This window comes from Trachurus japonicus, chromosome 7, assembly GCF_045865225.1.
Source record: "Trachurus japonicus isolate A0001 chromosome 7, Traja_1.0".
Classification (NCBI taxonomy): domain Eukaryota; kingdom Metazoa; phylum Chordata; class Actinopteri; order Carangiformes; family Carangidae; genus Trachurus; species Trachurus japonicus.
This window is the reverse complement of record NC_140913.1, coordinates 21,717,916-21,735,756: the sequence shown is the minus strand read 5'-3', so window position 1 is coordinate 21,735,756 and position 17,841 is coordinate 21,717,916. Positions and strand designations below refer to the sequence as shown.

The 17,841-nt window shown below is 40.6% G+C and overlaps 2 protein-coding genes across 4 annotated transcripts; both read right to left on the bottom strand.

Annotated features, from left to right (window-relative positions):
* Nucleotides 1-1,159: 1,159 nt before the first annotated feature.
* Nucleotides 1,160-9,223, bottom strand: tnnt2a (troponin T type 2a (cardiac)). 3 transcript variants are annotated; one of them, XM_085782119.1, is made up of 13 exons: nt 8,542-9,223; nt 8,197-8,247; nt 6,793-6,849; nt 4,410-4,439; nt 4,128-4,152; nt 3,505-3,568; nt 2,979-3,095; nt 2,802-2,879; nt 2,599-2,709; nt 2,403-2,512; nt 2,188-2,278; nt 2,050-2,090; nt 1,160-1,420 (listed from the first exon to the last, which is right to left on the bottom strand). In XM_085782119.1, exons 6-13 carry the CDS (start codon nt 3,556-3,558, stop codon nt 1,387-1,389), a joined length of 636 nt encoding a protein of 211 aa, XP_085638245.1. In that variant the 5' UTR covers nt 3,559-3,568; nt 4,128-4,152; nt 4,410-4,439; nt 6,793-6,849; nt 8,197-8,247; nt 8,542-9,223; the 3' UTR covers nt 1,160-1,386. The 3 variants fall into 3 exon arrangements, with proteins under 3 accessions (XP_085638245.1, XP_085638246.1, XP_085638244.1); XM_085782120.1 differs by lacking the exon at nt 8,542-9,223 and having other exon boundaries at nt 8,197-8,252; XM_085782118.1 differs by lacking the exons at nt 8,197-8,247; nt 8,542-9,223 and having other exon boundaries at nt 6,793-6,880.
* A 1,442-nt stretch (nt 9,224-10,665) lies between these two features.
* On the bottom strand, nt 10,666-17,722 carry lad1 (ladinin). Its single transcript, XM_085782109.1, has 14 exons — nt 17,529-17,722; nt 16,584-16,760; nt 15,813-16,110; nt 14,799-14,872; nt 13,795-13,951; nt 13,369-13,461; nt 12,977-13,020; nt 12,849-12,891; nt 12,522-12,565; nt 12,348-12,414; nt 12,119-12,253; nt 11,755-11,844; nt 11,069-11,181; nt 10,666-10,883 (listed from the first exon to the last, which is right to left on the bottom strand). The coding sequence occupies exons 1-13, from the start codon at nt 17,564-17,566 to the stop codon at nt 11,083-11,085; spliced, it is 1,359 nt and encodes a 452-aa protein (XP_085638235.1). The 5' UTR covers nt 17,567-17,722; the 3' UTR covers nt 10,666-10,883; nt 11,069-11,082.
* Nucleotides 17,723-17,841: the final 119 nt, after the last annotated feature.

The following is a 17,841-nucleotide window of genomic DNA, read 5'->3' as shown; positions in this document are numbered from 1 at the left end:
CATATATGATATTTACAAAGTATAATCTATTTTGGGAAACACTGTTCATCATGTGTTCATCATTTCTTAGACTTCTTGAACTAATTACCAGGGTATTTGCGGTGTTTGTGTATGCATACCGTTCTCTGACTAAGGGAACAGCTATGAAAACAAAACAGTTTAGTGAGATTTAAATCAAAGGCTGATTTTGAATGTGTTTTCTACATGATGCACTGTCTTTACACAAAAGTATGTTCAGCGTTAGTTTCAAGTATTCACAATGGAGTTTCCTTTTCAGCATGATTTAGATTTTGACTGGTTTCTTTTTCATTCATAAAATGATTCACAGGTAATGAAGTAGCAGGATAAACAACAGATAGCCCACAGACTTTCTAATATCTCCATGGTTTGTTGACACATAATAAAACACATTGCACCACCTCTGACTCATACGATTCTGGAGAAAGATAACTCTTGTAAAACCTTTGTGTTCTTTCATTCATGTAAAACACTTTATTGTTAACTAGAAATGTTCTGGGTTTCATTATTATCCAGTTAATGTTAATTCTAATTAACACTGCAACTCCACACTAGGATCAGGTGTGGGCGTGTGTGTGTGTGTGTAATATGAGTTATAATTAACTGCAACATCTAAACAAATATAAATTCCCAGATAAAATTCATGAATCATAGAACCACTGACAGAAATGCTTGCTTCATTGCAAGTTTTCATTTTTACATTTCCAGCGAATTTGCCAGCTCATCAGATTCACATGAACTTCACTCGTATTTGCATTTACCTATCTGATCAAAACCAAGAATGTTCTCACATAAATCCACCTTGAGATGAGTTCCTGACAAATTTGGTGGTGAAAGAGGAACATCATTTCTTCATAATAAGGATTTTCCCCCCTAAATTACTGGAAATGACTCATTCTGTGTGCGTGTAGTACATGTGTGTATGTGCACGTGGGTGTGTGTTGGGAGGAGGTCTGGGCGTTGGCCCAAGGAGCATCATGTCAGTCCGAGTCATGTCAGAGCCTGTCACTGAGTTGGAAGATGTTTATTTCCTTCTAGGCTTTAGACCATTGTCTGGTTGTACTTCATTTACACTGAGATTTGATTGTAAACCAACAAATGCAGCTGCATTCACGGTCTGAAAGAAGCAAGAAGCAAGTGGTTCAGCTGAGATGATTTTATTTACACCATTAAAGACAGAATATCTCATTGAAATGATGGGGAAAATGAAAGAGTGAGACAGATAATTGGTTATAATTTGCACTGCAGGTGGTAGTTAAGGGAAACGGGCGGGACTGGGTGTGGAAGAAAAGACACTTAGCCCTCAGTCTTGACATTGTGGCTGGATTGAGTGCTCATGGTGACACCGCTCATGCAGCATTTCAGCATCTATTTCCTCAGGCCTCTCTTGCTCCTCTTAGATCTGTTGAAAACAAAGAAGGATTATGTCAAGCAAACAGCAGGTCTAACTAGTTTGTCCACAAAAAGCAGTCAGAAAGCTGCCATTTCCAGATCACAGAACCCTCTCCGGCCCATTCCAAAAATAACAAGGCGAGCATCTTACGATGTGAGACACGCTCAGGCCTCTGAGAGCTTTCTGTGCGACTGTAACAGGTGTGACAGCTGACCTGGCCACCACACCCATATGTTGAAGTAACAGCCTGTATATTACTGCAATTACAATTGCAGTAATATTTAATACTCTATTAGTGTTCCACGGTTGCACAGCGTAATTACAGTTTTTTGTGAACTGGCTGCACAAGTTTACTTAAATCTTTGAATAACAGGCCTGCACATGAATAACACTGGATATTTGCGCAAAATTTGGCAGTCAATAAACAAGTTAGCAGGCCTTCCTTTTTCCCCCCGGGGTGATTTCAGAGGTGAAAATCATGCTGCACAGTAACAAAGTGTTGATAGCAACAGCCTGGGTATTGAGCTTCTTCATGTTCTGCCAGATACTAGACAATTAGACTATGCATTATGTGGGTGGTGCAGGTGTGAGACAAATGTCATTAGTAAGTCAAGAAAAAGAGAAAAAAAACATCTCACGTTTTCTGATGATCGCTGACACGGTTCCTCAGCACATTAATCTGGAAAAAAGAAAACATGAAAACATTTACTTTCATGATGTCTGTTATTTTTCTGTGTCTTTAATAATCTGAGCTGTGTGTCTTTTCCCCCACACACCTCATATTTCTGTCTGGAGAACTGGTACTGCAGTTCAAACTTCTCAGCCTCCAGCTGGTACATCCACTCCCACAGCTCCGTGGCTTTGTCCCTGAGAGATGAAGACATTTGTGTCAAGGAATTGTTGTTTATCTCTGATTTCCCTTTAGAATGAATAAAGCAATATTTTCACAGAAATGATGCCTTTTGTGGTATATTTATGTCTCTCCACCTACTTGAGCTTATCCTGGTTCATGTGCTCAATGTCCAGACCTTTGCGTCTTTCATTCAGGATCTTCTTCTTCTTCTCTCTCTCAGTCTGCCGCTTACCGCTGCGTTTCTCTGTCTGTGGGAAGTAATTCATGCCCTCATGGTCTTTCATTACTTGAACATTTTGGAAATCCTCACACAAAAAACCCTGCATTTGCTCACCAGCTTCTGCATGTACCCTCCGAAGTGGAGGCTGGTGAGGGTTTTCTTCTTCTTAGCATCATCCTCTGCTTTCCTCTTGGCCTCCTCCTCCTCCTTGCGAGCTCGCTCGTCCTAGAGAAACATGGATCAAGAGTGAAAAAGAGAAATGGTTGAATGCTGGCAACTGTGTAGTGTACATTACAGCAGCTGGAACAGGACTCTACCTCAAGACGCTTCTGCCGCTCTTTCTCTCTTTCACTGCGGATCCTTTGCTGCTCTGCTCGCTCAGAACGGCGTTTGTCCTGCAAAGCAACAAATGATCCCATTTTCACGTATCAGATTTAAGCTGACTCTGTATGTGTGTGGTTTACAGTAGGTTAGCCACAGCATATGGAGCTTACAATCCTGTCCTTGAGTTGAATGAGCTCATCTTCTTCCTTCTTTCTGCTCACAAAGTGAACCTCAATCAAGGTCTGGAGCTCCATCAGGTCCTTCTCCATCCTTTTACGATGTATATCCTACAGACATGGGGATTTGATGTTACATTCGCTTCCACAAAAAAAGGGTACAAGTAATTATATTTGTATGAAGAATTATTTACACATATGAGTCTCTTTTAAACAAGAATTTAATTCAGCACAATATTAACATTGACAGATGTATCCCAGTTTATCATCCACGTAGTTTATTTAAAATTGTTACTAATAATAATGGTTATGATCGTGAAATACTACTACCATAGTAATGATACTGCATAGAAACCTATGTGTAGTATAGTATAGTAGTTTATTAAAGGATAGTATATTTTATTAATATTACCTATATTAATTAGTACTGTAATTTACCATATTATGTTATAGTATAGTACTTTTAAGTATTTCATAAATTGTAAGTAAAAGGGGAATCCCATGTTTTGATTCCACTTACATCAAAATCCACCTTCTCTCCATCTGGGATCTTGGGGGGGATGAGGTTTGGCATGATAAATGGCCTGGAAAATGAAAATGAAAAAACAAAACAAAAAAAACAGACAGTACAATGAGATATAGGGCAGAGTAAAAGAAATGTTGATGAGTAAATCTTCAGTCAGTCTTTATGACTGTGGATGTCAAAAGATAATGAATACAATTTCCCTTCAAGTCCATTCATGCTTGTCTTTGCCTGTACGCTGCAGATACGGAGAGGCACATACCATAGCCTATATATATATATGTGTGTGTTATTTGAGATGATGGATGGGTCTGTGATTAAGGTGTGAGCCATTTGTGCAGTTAAGATATGGAGTAAATATGGAGATACCTTTCACAGGATTATTTTGATGCTGAACAGCTGAAGCAACCAAAAAAAAAAAGTAGGCTAATGATTGTCTGACATGTTCTGAACATAAGAGGAGTCATGGTCACTCCTAACACTCTGCAAAAAAAACAAAAAAACAAATGTATTTCCCAGAAGCTATGCTTTTAATTCAAGAGCTTTTTTTTTCTTTTTCTTTTCCTTTTTTTTCCCGCAATAAATGAATTTGTCTTTGCACATCCATGAGTGTAACTCACTTGAATTTTGGCTTAGCTTCTTCCTCTGTGGACAGAGAGAAAAAATAAAAGATATGAGCTTGCTTCCAGACACACACCCCCCACCCACACACGCAGATCTCATAGTCACAAGGAAATGCCAGCATGTTATGACAGTTTAGTGTGTGTTTATAACAACTGTAACTGAGCTGAAAGTTTTCAGTTTCAGTCTTTTCAGTTTCTGCTTCTGAGGTTACATGCAATAAAAACAGTATCAGAATGTGCTGGCACTCATTTTGACATAGTATCAGAAAACAGTGTTACCCTCGCCTTCCTCAGCTTCCTCTTCTCCATCTGAAACACAAACAAACAAACAAAATGTTTGAGAGGTTTTTATGAACTTAATGGTGCGTGTCGAATGACTGCTAAGTTGTATTTTACTACAAACAGAGAAAATGATACGTCAGAGTGCATGAGGAGGAAATCGGGCAACTGTTGGCTTGTCTGTGTTTGGGTGAGTCAACAGTGGAGTGCTCAGTGTGTCACTTCATCATAAATAACACCATGGAACAATGAGAGACATTGATAATAAGCATTAGGTTTTAAAGACATGCCATCTGTGACCTATGAATGACACTCAACAAGCAACAACACTCGTAATAGCACTTGTTTGCAGGATTTTAACTGATGTTATACTTATGTAACACGCCTAGGTCACAGTGTGATACTTAGGCACGGGAGCGTACCTATGTTCCCTCTTTTTGAAAATGGGTCCTATGTTCCCCGTTTTTACCAAAAAGGGTCTTATGTTCCCCGGTCGCAATACATACTGGGGAACATAGGACCCTTCTCCCACCCGTTCCCCTGCTGCTAGACCGGCCTCCCCTCCCTTCCCATGGACCAGTCTACCACCCAGTCCTCCCATCGAGCTGGCCAGCTTTTTTTCAAAAAAAGGGTCCGATGTTCCCCGCTGTTGCTGGTTGATGGACTCTCTCTATCTTGACTCTCTCTATCTGGCCTGTCTAGCCTCTACCTGGTCTTTTTACTAAACTTAACCAACTCCTTTCTTTATTGCCTAAACCCAACCAATGGGACAATTCCACTTCTCACTCAAAGTCACAACTCAACTTCTCACTCAAAAATAGGCAAAAATATGCCAAGTCACAACTCAACTTCCAGGTATGGGACCAAAAATTGCATGTTCCCCGGGTCCAGGACCCGGGGAACATGCAACATCCTGTGTTCCCTGCTTTTCCCCAAAAGGACACAGGACCCTTTTTCTAAAAAAGGGTTCTATGTTCCCCTGTCCCATACAAAGTGGGGAACATAGGACCCGGGGAACATAGGGATGATCCCCTTAGGCACAGTGCTGCTTTGAGCTAAATGCCAGTAGGCCTGTGTCAATTTGCACACAACTTAAATGTGAACATGTTTAACTGATGTAAATATTAACATACTAATATTTGCTAATTAGCATGAAACATAGCAACATTACACCTGAGGCTGAAGTTTGCCGGTATAATACTAAATTAAAGCTAAGTGTAGCTATGGAAAAGTCATAGCTAAAGAGTCACTTTTACTAGTTTACTAGTTTTTGAGTTAAAATCCCACAAGGCCAGGGTTCCCAAAATTTAATTTAAATTAATTTAGTTTAGTTTAATTTGTAGGCTATAGCATTAGCTTCTGGCTAGATAGCCTACCCCCTTTGCAAACCTCAGAACTGCAGAAAATGTGCAAATAAATAGATGAATGAATAAAACCTCTGACTAATGCAGTATAATTACATTTGGAACATTATTTTCCTTGTTAATACTGCAGCTATTTTTGTGCCCTACATGCTAGCCAGCTATTTTAGAGGCAGCGTACTTTGAAGGTGTGTGTGTGTGTGTGTGTGTGTGTGTGTGTGTGTGTGTGTGTGTGTGTGTGTGTGTGTGTGTGTGTGTGGACACAAGGCCAACAGTAGTTTATGACCTGATAATTGATGTTTGATTTGCAGACAGTAAGCATGATAAATAACATTTCAAATTGATATGAACTTGATTTCATAGGCTACTCATGAAATAATTATTTCACTTTGAATTACACTTCATCATCCTTCCAATTTGCTGAGGACCCCCTAATGTCCCTTTGGCGCCCTGGCCCCCACTTTGACTGGAGGTTAAAAAAAATAAATCAATAAATTGTGTTCACAAACTATTCTAACAAGATTGTAATTGCGTGTGACACATGGGCAAAGGTTGACGTGTGCTAAATAGGGCGTTTGTTAGTTGAAAAGCTCAGATGAGTATAAATCTGACTAACATCTCTGCAGTTTCATGTGAGTGAAAGGAGAGAGAGGGAAAACGCCCAAACACAACTGATCTGATTAAACGTGACATCAATGAGCCAATTCTGACTAATGACCTCGACTGTTAGGACCGGTTGCAATAGGAGGCTTGAGGATCTTCTGACACAGAGGCTGATGTGATTAAGACAAGAGACAGTGAGACATTTGAACTTCACACATACCAAAGTGAAGTGTGACTGAGATAGCATATCATTTCTTGTACGACTGTCTCATGGTTACTGACAAAATAAATTAATCATCATCGCCCTGTTGTCAACACATGACAATACACTTGGAAACTGTCATGCTGTGACTGACTTAAATGTCTTCACTCAGAAACAACAACCTCGCGACAGTTTTTTCCATAATGAAGTCCCTCACCTTGTTGTTCACCTGGCTCCTCCTCTGCAGCTGTGGTGTCTTCCTCCTCCGCGGCCTCTGGCACAGAAGGAAGCGGTAAAGAAAACATGCATTTCAGTGAGTTTGACAGTCTTAAGATGTGATATTGGCTCTATGCCATGCTCAAATAATCACTCTTCTGTGGGAGTCACCTGTCATTTTTTAAAGTGTATTTTGCACAGAACGATGTAGGAGAACAGCTGTTAAAGCCCAATCAGTTTATTTTTCTCTTTCTCTCTCTTTTCCCTTGTTTATGCTTTTTGGAGGTGTATTATGTTACTGAGGATGATGGACTACAGAGGCCAGATAACATCTGATCACTTCAGACTGAGAGCTGGTGAAGTGGTGCTTGTTTGTGTGTGTGTGTGTGTGTGTATTTATGATGACATTTGACTCTCTCAAATCTAACTTGAGATCATCAAAAGAGAGAAAAAGAGAGAGAGAGAGCAAAGCAGTAAAGTAAGTCTGAAATATATGATATGATCAGATGATACTGAGAAGTAATAGTTGTCTCTATGGAGGACAAAGACTGGCCTTTAAAATGAATGGACAGTGGACACACTAACCGTATCTCTTGATTACTGTCCATTTAATTGTATATAATTTCTATTTCTATTTTTTCCTTTTAGTAACATCTAACTTTCAGCATCTACATGTTGATAAGGTAGGTTGTACTAACCTCACTCCATCCACCAGTGTGCAAAGGTCTGCTTGATGTAAATTATGTCATCAGTGGTTGTATGCTGTGGTGCAGGTGTCCACCCACCAGTTTGTTATAGCCAAATCAGTGATGTGTGGATCATTACATCCACAGCCACTGTGGTAATCTGATCTGGCGGCCATAAAAATGTACACTCTGATCAAAAGCAGAGGGGTTGTGGGTGAGTGAATTAGCACACATCCTAATGTATGAGGAAAATGTGAATGTAAATGGCTCAAATTATGACATATTGAGCTTGCTGGGCTTGTTTTGATTTATTGTCTATCCTAAACTGTGCACCATATCATCTTTTCTCCCTAGAAATGCAAAAAGGAATGAGATTACAAATATATAGAATAGAAACATCCTTTATGTTTCTATATCTATATGCCTCTATTTTTGCCCTCCACTAACACAAGTCATCTTGTGACATTGATTTTGAAAATGTTTATTGGACATTTTCAGCTCATGTATTTCTCATTAAAATGCTCATATGAACCTTGAGATATCAGAATCTAGAATAATCTGCGAGAACATATCATTTAATCCTTCAAATTAGAATTTCCCCCATAATGCATATACGTACATCATCACACAAAATAATTTCAGATTAAAGGTGAGATAGCTTCCCCAAATGGAAATGGAAAAAAAGTGAAAATCTTTTCAGCCCAAAGCTCAAGCAGTACCTTCCTCTGCCTCCTCCTCCTGCTCCTCCTCCACCTCCTCCTGCTCCTCCTCTGCCGAGCGAAGCACAGGTCTGGTTAGTGCAGCCAGACAACTGGCAAAGCAGCCAGCAGCATTCAGGCACACACAAAGAAAGACATAAAACACAAACTAATAAAATATGTCTTTCAAAGCTTGGTGAGATATAGCATGACCAATTTACTAAATCAGCCATCGCTTTTTGTACGGCACACCCTGACTGTCGAGACAAACCAGTCCACCTGTCCACCTGTCTCCCTGGTGGCTTTTGATGTTTATAATTAATAATTATTGTAAGGTGCTAAAACTGTCTTGTAAAGTTATTGTACCTTCAGCAGCTTCCTCTTCTGAGTTGGCAGCCAGGGAGACACACAGAAAAGGAATTAACAAATGGAATCACAGAAATGTGGGTTATGGTAACCCAGGTTAATACACACAACCCCTTTTGCAATAATGCCACCAAGAAAATTACAAACAAAAGAACAGGATGCAGGAAATCACCATCAGGACCCTGAACAAATAACTTTAACATCCTGTATATTATCAAAAAAAAAAAAGTTACTGCAATTTTTGACTCCGCAAGGAAGTCCCTTAGTTCAAATGCACTTTGTGCTTCATCGTGATAAGCCCCAGATTTTAGGAATTGGGGGAAAAAAACAAGCACCCTTTAATTATGAAGTGCTGTAGCCTGTTTCTCATTTACGTCATTAAATTATAGGGCTTAACAGTCCCAATACTTGCAGCCATGGAAACTGCATGCTGAGTAGACAACCAAACATTTTCATTTACATGAGATACAGCAACCTTTCATTTTAGATCCAGTTATTGCTGCATGTAGTCATGTACTGTATTATAGTATCAGGTAACTATATTAAGATCAGTAGATTATGCAAAGAAAACATCCCGCCTTTAGTTTCGAAAGTAGATCAGATCCTTATAAGTTATTGTGTGTTTTAGAGGTGATAGTGAACTTGAGATGAGTCACAAGACAAGTTCTTACCTTCCACCACCCTGTGAAATTCAAACAAATGAATAGGTTATTATTCAGAACCCATCTGCAAATATAGCATAGCAATCCACTGTGTCACCTTTAAGGCAGCATGAAGCTGCAAATCCAATTCAATGTAAAGAAACTGCATGTCTGTACTTGTGCTCTTGTGTGTTTAGGTAAACAGAGCTTTGCTTCAATGTTACGCATCATAAATGAAAATGAGTTTCAACCTACTCTTCGTACTCCACTTCCTCGTTGTCTGACATGGCAGCAAACGTTCAGGTGCGCAGCAGTGGATCTGAATGTTAAACAGACGCCTTAACATTCCCCTTTACATTCTCACCACTTCCTTGCGACAACATTTTTTGTATCTTTTTGCACACAGAATGTGAGACACTTACCTAGAGATCAGATGGAGCGATGGAGAAAGAGAGCTGATGGACAGATTGAATGTACAGCAGAGGAGAAGTCCTCTCTCTACCAGTAACGTGAGGTGAGTCTCAGAGGGCAATGGGACTGGCTGTGTAGTGGGAAAAGGGGGCTTTAGGACCCCTTGTTGTGTTATTAATAAACTTTTAGATAGCATGTACTCTTCTTTATCACCATTCCCAAAAAAGGCCACTGTGTGCACGGCTGTGGGCCACAGTGCCGAAACCATCCAGATAAGTCCACAGTCGCTCACTGACAATGATTCACACACACACATGCCCACACACACACTGTGGCACCCAACCATGTATGGCATCCTGCCACTGACAAAACACAGGCATACACCTCTTTATCTTCACTCTCTCTCTTCTAAAGATAAGCCGTGTTCAAATGTATTTTATGACTTCACACTGTTTCTGTGTTGTGGTTGAGGAGTTGAAATAAATATTTGGCAGACATACTGTATATAGGAAAATGTTTTATTCCACAGACAGGCAGCATCATGCTGACAACACATTACATTACAACACACTTGCCGGAAAAAAAACATTACATTTTGGCAGATTAGACAAAAACATACAATTAAAAACTTCAGGATTCCCACTGCTGTTATTTACAGTTTTTCTCATTTGCTAAAACACTAAACCCTGCTGTCTGAACCAAATTCTCAGTTGCCTGAACCCACTGATTGAATCAGTCACTCTTATGGCAAAACCATCAGCACTTTTCATAGACACAACTTGTGATGCAGTTTTGCAAGAAGAGTCTGATTGTGTTCACAGTTTAGAGAAAAGGAGAGAAGCTTTCAAGAAATGTGTCTTAGCAATCGAGAAAAACTGTAATAAACACAAGCTTGAAGACCTTCACCTGTTTAAAGTGCTTGAAAGAAATTACACATAGTTAAGGCAAACAGCTGAAGAGTTTTAAAACAAATATGTCACTGCCATCTCTCTTTCCTGTCACTTTCCTTATATTCTCTTTACCTTGTACTTTTTTTCTTATCATCACTCCATACAACGTCTTCGTTCCAAACCTCCTAATTTTAAAAAGCAGACTCCTCCTTTTCTTTGCAGCTACAACTTCAACCCTTTTCTTAGATTTTTCCGTCTGTTCCTCCCATGTGCTTTGGCAGTGACAAAAAAAGGGAAAAAAAGAACATACAGTATAAAGGCTGAAGACACAATCAGTCAGTCATGGCATTCATTAATCTCCCAGTTCTCTTCGTCTCCTCTCGTCATTTTCTTCTTTATCCTGCAAATTACCACACAAAAATGACAGCAAGAAATATTTTTTCATTTCATATTTAAATTAACTTTGTCATAGTTGCTGTCATAGTAGCTTTCTATCTGCTTCATTTAGATAACATGTCAACTTTTTTCAGAGTGTCCAGGCAAAGACGTACCACTGTGTGTTCTCTTTTAGCACAGTAATCCTACCTGTTGGACATGTTTCACTTGTGGATTTTCCCAGGGCTGTCTTGAGAGACACTGTTCTCCCCTCGGTTCTCAAACAGGCTCCTCTTGCTGGTAATGTCCACATGTCTCAAGTCCTATAAATAGTAGCGAGAAAAATGCACTTATTTGTCAATTAACCTTTGACACAGTAGCAACACAGGCAGGAAGGATATATATAAAATATATATTCTGTATACATAAAACAGGATGTGCTGATATCTGATGAGCTTCACATTCATTTCTCTTTAAAGACAATGACCTTGGTTTTGCTCAGTTATATCAGAAATCACAGTGTCTTTGTAGACTATAGTGTCATGTCACAGCTTATCTCAACTGAAATAACTTATAATTAAACTTTTGGTTAAAGTGAAGTCAACTATCCCATTAAGGCCTAACTTTATTTTCTACTCATCGTAAGTCAAAGTCTGTGTGAACAGATCAGAATATGAACAAGGATAGTCATAGAAAAGTAATGTAAAATGTAAAACAAATGGAAAGCGAGGAGAACAAACTGAAAAAAATAAAAGCCATCCTGCTGAGGAGTCCAAGGCATGAGTAACTGAAAGAGTAGTACTGCCCTCTAGCTGCTCCTGCACTTAAATTGCAACATGACGCAGTTTCAGTGGAAGTGCTGCAATGCAAATAGCCTGATTAATAGGTGACTTTACAGAGGGACTGTGTGATGGCCCAGTTGGGCTGGACTTGTTGAGCCAGCGGTTGATCCGGTCCGACATCCCTGATGCAAAGCTCCTAAACTCCTGGTAAAACCAGAGATGTGAAACAATTAGAGTCCACTCATGCTCACAGTGTCAGTACAGAGCTACAGTATAACATTGTAACACGTACCAATTAATAATGTAGTGTGTGTATAGCACTTTCTAACTCTTGTAAATCCAAGTTGTTTTTCAATAGGTGTTCCTCAAAATCCCTTGTTACCATTTATTTGTTTCATTTTATAATTTTTTGTCATAACTAAAGATTAAAGTGCACATGTGCATCAAATACAGGACAAAACGGGAGCAATGAGTTTACCTGTCTGGAAACTCCAGGGCTGGTGGAAGCTGCTTCCTGCTGCTCCTTCTCAAAGAGTCCTCTCTTCCTGGACACCTCGTCCAGCAGGAACAGGGTCCTCTGGGTCACGTCTGGGGATCGCGTTACTTCTGACTTCTGCACATATACAGGAAGTAGAATCCAGAGAATATATCACTTATATTACTGAGAGTCATGATGAGTTATGATGTTTTGTGCTCTAGAATCCGACCTGTGCAGCCTGAGCCAGTCTCTCCATTTTCTCCTGGATGGACCTTGATGAAATCCTCTGCTTGGAGCTGAACAAAACAGTACATAGCCTATAGTGTAAACACACACTATCCGGCCGCATTTACTCACTTTGACTGAAATTAAACTAGAAAAGGAACCAGAAATAGGAACTCACTTTCTTGTGAAAGATGATGCCTTGTCTTCATCTTCATTTTGGTCCTGATCCAGACCCAAGTATATTTAATATTAGATGCAGTTTAAATCATTTATGTGCAATTTAAAAATAGTTTCATAGTCTGTGAATTAGTTCAATATCCAGATGTGATGAAATACAGCAGATCTCACAAAGAGCCTTCATCTTGCCACAGTGATAATATGATCATTCATAACTTCTGTTTAGCACTTTTCTGTTTTTAAATGATTGATTGAAATGCTATACAACAAAATGGTCATTATTATATTTCTCTATTTTTACATCTGGTAATACGAATTGTTATCTTACTGTGTTGGATTCAAACTTCTTGGAGGCCATTCTCACACTCGCACTAAAACAGAATCAAACAATTTGCATTTGACAAAAGGTGGGCTGACACAAAGCAACTCAAAGTAAAAGCACTGATGTTTCTTTACCTCCTCTGCAGCGGTGCACTCCCCTCTTCTTTCTTCCTCATCATCTGTGGAGGACCAACAGTAAGACAAGCACGCATGTTAGCAGACCCAACAGTCTTCCGAGTGTCAGAAGAAGTTCATGACCAGCACAGCCTCCTCTCTTGTGATGTGCCCAGGTGTTAACAATGCAACCAGTCAGCAGTCAGAGCTGGTAAATACTGCTTCAGCTATTAGCATAAGCCCGAAGCTTCAGAGGCTCAAGCAAATCATCCTGTGCTGATAGTCTGACACGTCATACAAGATTAAATCGTGTTTTAACAGTCAAATAGGCAACACTTGATGGTGACATTTCCGTGGGAGAACGTGTGTGTATGTTTGTGTGTGTGTGTGTGTGGTTAGGTTGATGTGTTTACCCTGAAAGATATAGTCCTGGAACTCTGTCTGACGAAGGCAGGTTTGGTCGATTGTTCAAAGTCGCCATTGGAGGAAGAGCCATTCTTGCTGGTCTGAGGTAAAGTAAAATAACTTGAACATCAGAGTTGACTATTCCCAGTCAGAAGAAGATGAGGTGAAGTTCCCCAGAGCATCTCTTCTACACTTCCACTTTCCATTATGGAGCCAGTATTAGTTTGTAAGTTGTAAGTACAAAGAGTGTGACTTTCACTCTTCTAACACTGGATGGTGCTGTTGTTTTATTGAATAAATAAGCAGCTGCATCGGCACTTTGCAAGCACTTTGACAAGCAAAACATGAAGCAGAGATAGTTATGCTGTAAATGATGTCATCTGTGTGTGTGTGTGTGTGTGTGTGTGTGTGTGTGTGTGTGTTTATTGACCTACCTCCTGTGTGTGTCCGTTCTGAACAGGGCTTTGAGATTCCCTGGGAGTGGGACTCTGGCAGGGCGATGGCCAGTGTTCGCGGGGTGACATGGGGGAAGTCGGAGAGCGAGGACTCTTGGGACTCATGGGACCTTTGTCGAGGGAGATGGACACAGAACTGCAGCAAGAGAGACACAAGTGAACTGAAAGGTCAGTTGAAGATGTGCATGAGAAAGCACCCAGTGATCCAGGAAAAACTCACAGTAAAGCTGCAGAGTATTAAAGTCTCTACTGTTCCCCAGTCTGCCTCCGAAATATTGTTTTGTACGATCTATCTCTCTACTGTTCGGGGGCTATTAAAGGGTTAGGGTTAGTGTTTTCATATATTAATTTATCAAAACACTCTTGAACAGATGATAAGATTTAGAGCTCTTAGTAGCTATAACAGGTTTGCAACATCAACAAACTGACTGAAATGTATATTGTAAGTGATATGAGACAGGCTTGTGATATCTCAAGCCAAGTTCACAGAGGCTCAAAGAAATTCAAGCAACAAACAAGTGAGCCAGGAGGAACCAAAGTTGCATCAAGACATCCCAATTCTTCAAAGCAACAGAATGATTCCACAGAGATCACTGTCTTGTTATCCTGGTGTTTTAGCCAGTGTTTGCACCCACCAGCTTTCCAGCTAATCATGACAGGACAGAAGTCTGTGATTAAATACTGTGTATACTGTATTATATGGAAGTATGTACAAAATTTCAAAATACTGTATTTAGCATTTAGAGAGTTGTCATCTGAATCTCGACAAATATCCCTAGACTTGTTTGTGGGCACATATGGTTGCCTTATAAGCAGTAATCCATTCACCACTCTACTAGTCTGTCCTCTGCTGCCGCATTTCAGTTTCCTTGTGTGGAATCAATAAACCATATCTTATCTTTAGAAAAGGTTTGATCTATATTGGGAATACACTCACAGTCACTGCCAAGCAAAAAGAAGAATAGAAAGTCGTGCTCGTTAACCTGACAAACTTGCGATGCGGGTTGGACAACGGCTTGGGATCAGGGTCTTTGCTCGGCGACTCGCCATTTTCAAGCTAACAAAGAAACAAACAGAGTGGAAACAATCAATATGAGCACATAGCATACAAGCCTTTGTACAGAGCCACCTCAGACACACCTAGCATTACATAACGCTCTACTGTTATGGCCTCATTTGCAGATTCAGTGAATTAGAGCCGCCTGCAAGTGTAATAAAAGATAAAGTTCAAATTATGACCTTAAACTTAGCTTATCAAAGTTTTGCATGCTCTGTTGATTCAGTGGAAGAGTCCAAGTCCAGCAAACTGACAGGTGATGAATATACAAACAGTCTTTAGCTCCATTTCCTCAAACCGCATCATTTTAATTTATATAGTGTGCTTGTATCAGACAATATAGATGTAGACAATGCTATAGATTCTACATCTGTATACATGTGAGTATCATGTAGCCTCTCTTTAAATATTTGCTTATCTAGATAATTCTATCAACAAACACTGAATCTTTCCATCTTGAACATGAGAAAACATGAGAGTGAGATCTTTCCCTGAGGGGACAGACGGTGGTGAGTTGTTGTTGTTAGACTCTAGAAAAAGATTAACACAGCTCTCTCTGTGTGGGGTAACACTTAACGGTGATTAACCACACTGTTGGTACTGTAGCACTGTGTTGTGACTCGGGCTTCTGAATGAAGGTTTGTTGCCTGCCTACCTGTCTCCTGTCTGACAGGAAGATACTACATGTCAGTTCTGTCTTCAAGCAACATCTGTCAGTTAGGCCAAACTAGTGGATGGACTGACTTGGAACTTTTCACAGTCATATAAGATGAATCCTAAAGAGTTTAGTGACTTCCTGAACTTTACTCTATCGCCAACAGGAAGTTTTCACTTATCCCGTCAGCCTCAATTGCAATGAGTTGCTCTTGTTGACACATGATAACTCCACTTTATAAAAGGCAAATTGTATTACGAGGGTAATGAGTGACTCCATTCTTACTTGTCTGTTGGTGGTGTTGGTGTTGGTACTGCTGCTGGTGCTGCTGCTGCTGGGACTGTAGGATGTTGTCTTTTGGGGTGGTTTTGGCTTGGTTTTCACAGAGGGCAACCCACTGCCCTGCTCCTCATCCAAGTCCCCCAGTAACTCTACCCTGGCGCCCCCTCCTCCTTCGCTGCCGGCCTCCGCTTCGTCATCGCCTACCTCCTTCTGCCGTCTCAGCGTCTCCACGTGTCTCATCCTCCGCTTTTCGTCACGGACTCGCAGCATCTCTACGAAATCCAGCTGCAACTGCTCCGCACTGGAAATAAATACAGACATGACCGATATATACTATATACTGTATATGATGGATCATCTCTAGAGAGAGGTGCCTGTCTGTCCTGTGTCTGATCAGGTTTCTCTAATGAAAGGCCCTACAGTTCCTTTCTGTCTTTGAAGACTGCTTCTGCTCCAGGTACTCAGCTGGAGGTGTGTTTGACAGCCTTTCATACTTTCTATGCATGATATCAGGTTTTTTCCATGCGTTTGAAAAGTGTACACATGACACACTCCCAGGGGCAAAAAAAAGAGTAAGAAACCCCCATGTCTGTTTCTGAAATCCAACCACTGTACTATCAGATAGGGGTGGATTCTTACATCCCAGCTTCCCTGTGGCTCCATTAGATAGAAACCAGAAACAGAAGAGAGGAGAGAACTACTTGATCATTTATAGCGACAGAAAACATGATCAGAGAGTCCACAAATTCTGTTTTACTAAATCGTGAGAATAACCTGCTGAGCCCCTGGGACGTCTCACTTGTGGCGCCTGTCCCAGTGGTGGGGCTGTTGCTGGGGGTGGTCGTGTCGCCGGGTGCATCTAGGTCAGCGGTGCTGCTCGAGCTCTTCACCCTCCTCCTCTTCTCCCTCTCCACCTCCTCCTCGTCCTCCATTGTCCACTGGCGTGCCAGGCTGAGGGCAGGGTCAGAATGCACACAGAGAACATATAATAACACATAATGATCAGTGGACGAGAACAGAAAATGAAACAAAGGCGAGGAGACGAGACGAGGCCCGGGAATAATGTAGATTCACGTGGCAGTCAGTCAGACAATTGGCCCTACAGAAATGAATCCAACTGAGTTGCTTGTTTTTGTAGTTGAAAAGCAAAGATTACCGACATAATAACCGTTAAACGAAACCTGCCGTACTTGTTCATCAACTATTTTATTTGCAAAGTGACAGTTGCCTGTGGAAGTAACTTCAGTCAAATTCTACATGATATGCATCATGTGTGTGTGTGTGTGTGTGTGTAGAAAACACAGCATTTCTTAGGTTTATTGCCACAGGCAGTGCAGCAAAGGTGTGCTGTTATTTAGAAATAAGACATTTTGGGTGATCCAGTTATTTCTAAACTTAAACCATGGCTTTATAGTTTGTTATTCAAACATCACAGCAAAGGTAGAGGTGCCTGTACTAACATTAGTCAAGATAGCAAGAGAGGAAGAAAAAAGCACAGTGTTAAAGAAGGTTAAAGTAGGCTCTTTAAGCTGCTGACTAGATCACACAAAGTCCCTGAGTTAATATTATAAAATCTGTTTTTCTCAAGATAAACTGTTTGGAGTGAAGTCAGCTCAGTGAATAAAGTTAAAGCCTATAATGTCTGACAATGTAACAGCTGCTGAAGATGTCATACACTCTCTTTGGAAAATTCAAGAAAGAGTAAAACAACGATCTTACCTGGACAAAGCCGACCAGTTTTTCCGACTGATGGACATATTGGACCAAACAAAGCAGAATCAGATAAATAAAGTTTCCAGGTGCACTTCACTCAAAGACAGGAAAAAGCCGAATGACTGGCACTCTGAGGACGACAGTGAAATAACAGTTCAGCACGACACAAAGCAGTCCACCTTTACCCTGACGGTGTCACATGACCACAAAGGTAAGCTACCCACCTGAGAGAGAGAGGGAGAGAGAGGGAGGGAGGGAGGGAGGGAGGAAGGGAGAAAGAGAGAGAGAGAGTTTCTCCTTGTATGGTGGAAGTGTGGTA

Coding starts and splice junctions, on each gene's coding strand:
- lad1 (XM_085782109.1), bottom strand. CDS start 17,566: ATGTCCATCAGTCGGAAAAACTGGTCGGCTTTGTCCAG. Junction 13,021..13,368: donor CCAGGACTATATCTTTCAGG/GTAAACACATCA, acceptor GGTCCTCCACAG/ATGATGAGGAAGAAAGAAGA. Junction 12,415..12,521: donor GCATCATCTTTCACAAGAAA/GTGAGTTCCTAT, acceptor TGTTTTGTTCAG/CTCCAAGCAGAGGATTTCAT.
- tnnt2a (XM_085782118.1), bottom strand. CDS start 6,880: ATGTTTTCTTTACCGCTTCCTTCTGTGCCAGAGGCCGCGGAGGAGGAA. Junction 3,096..3,504: donor GAGAGAAGGTGGATTTTGAT/GTAAGTGGAATC, acceptor CCATGTCTGTAG/GATATACATCGTAAAAGGAT. Junction 2,513..2,598: donor GAGGGTACATGCAGAAGCTG/GTGAGCAAATGC, acceptor TACTTCCCACAG/ACAGAGAAACGCAGCGGTAA.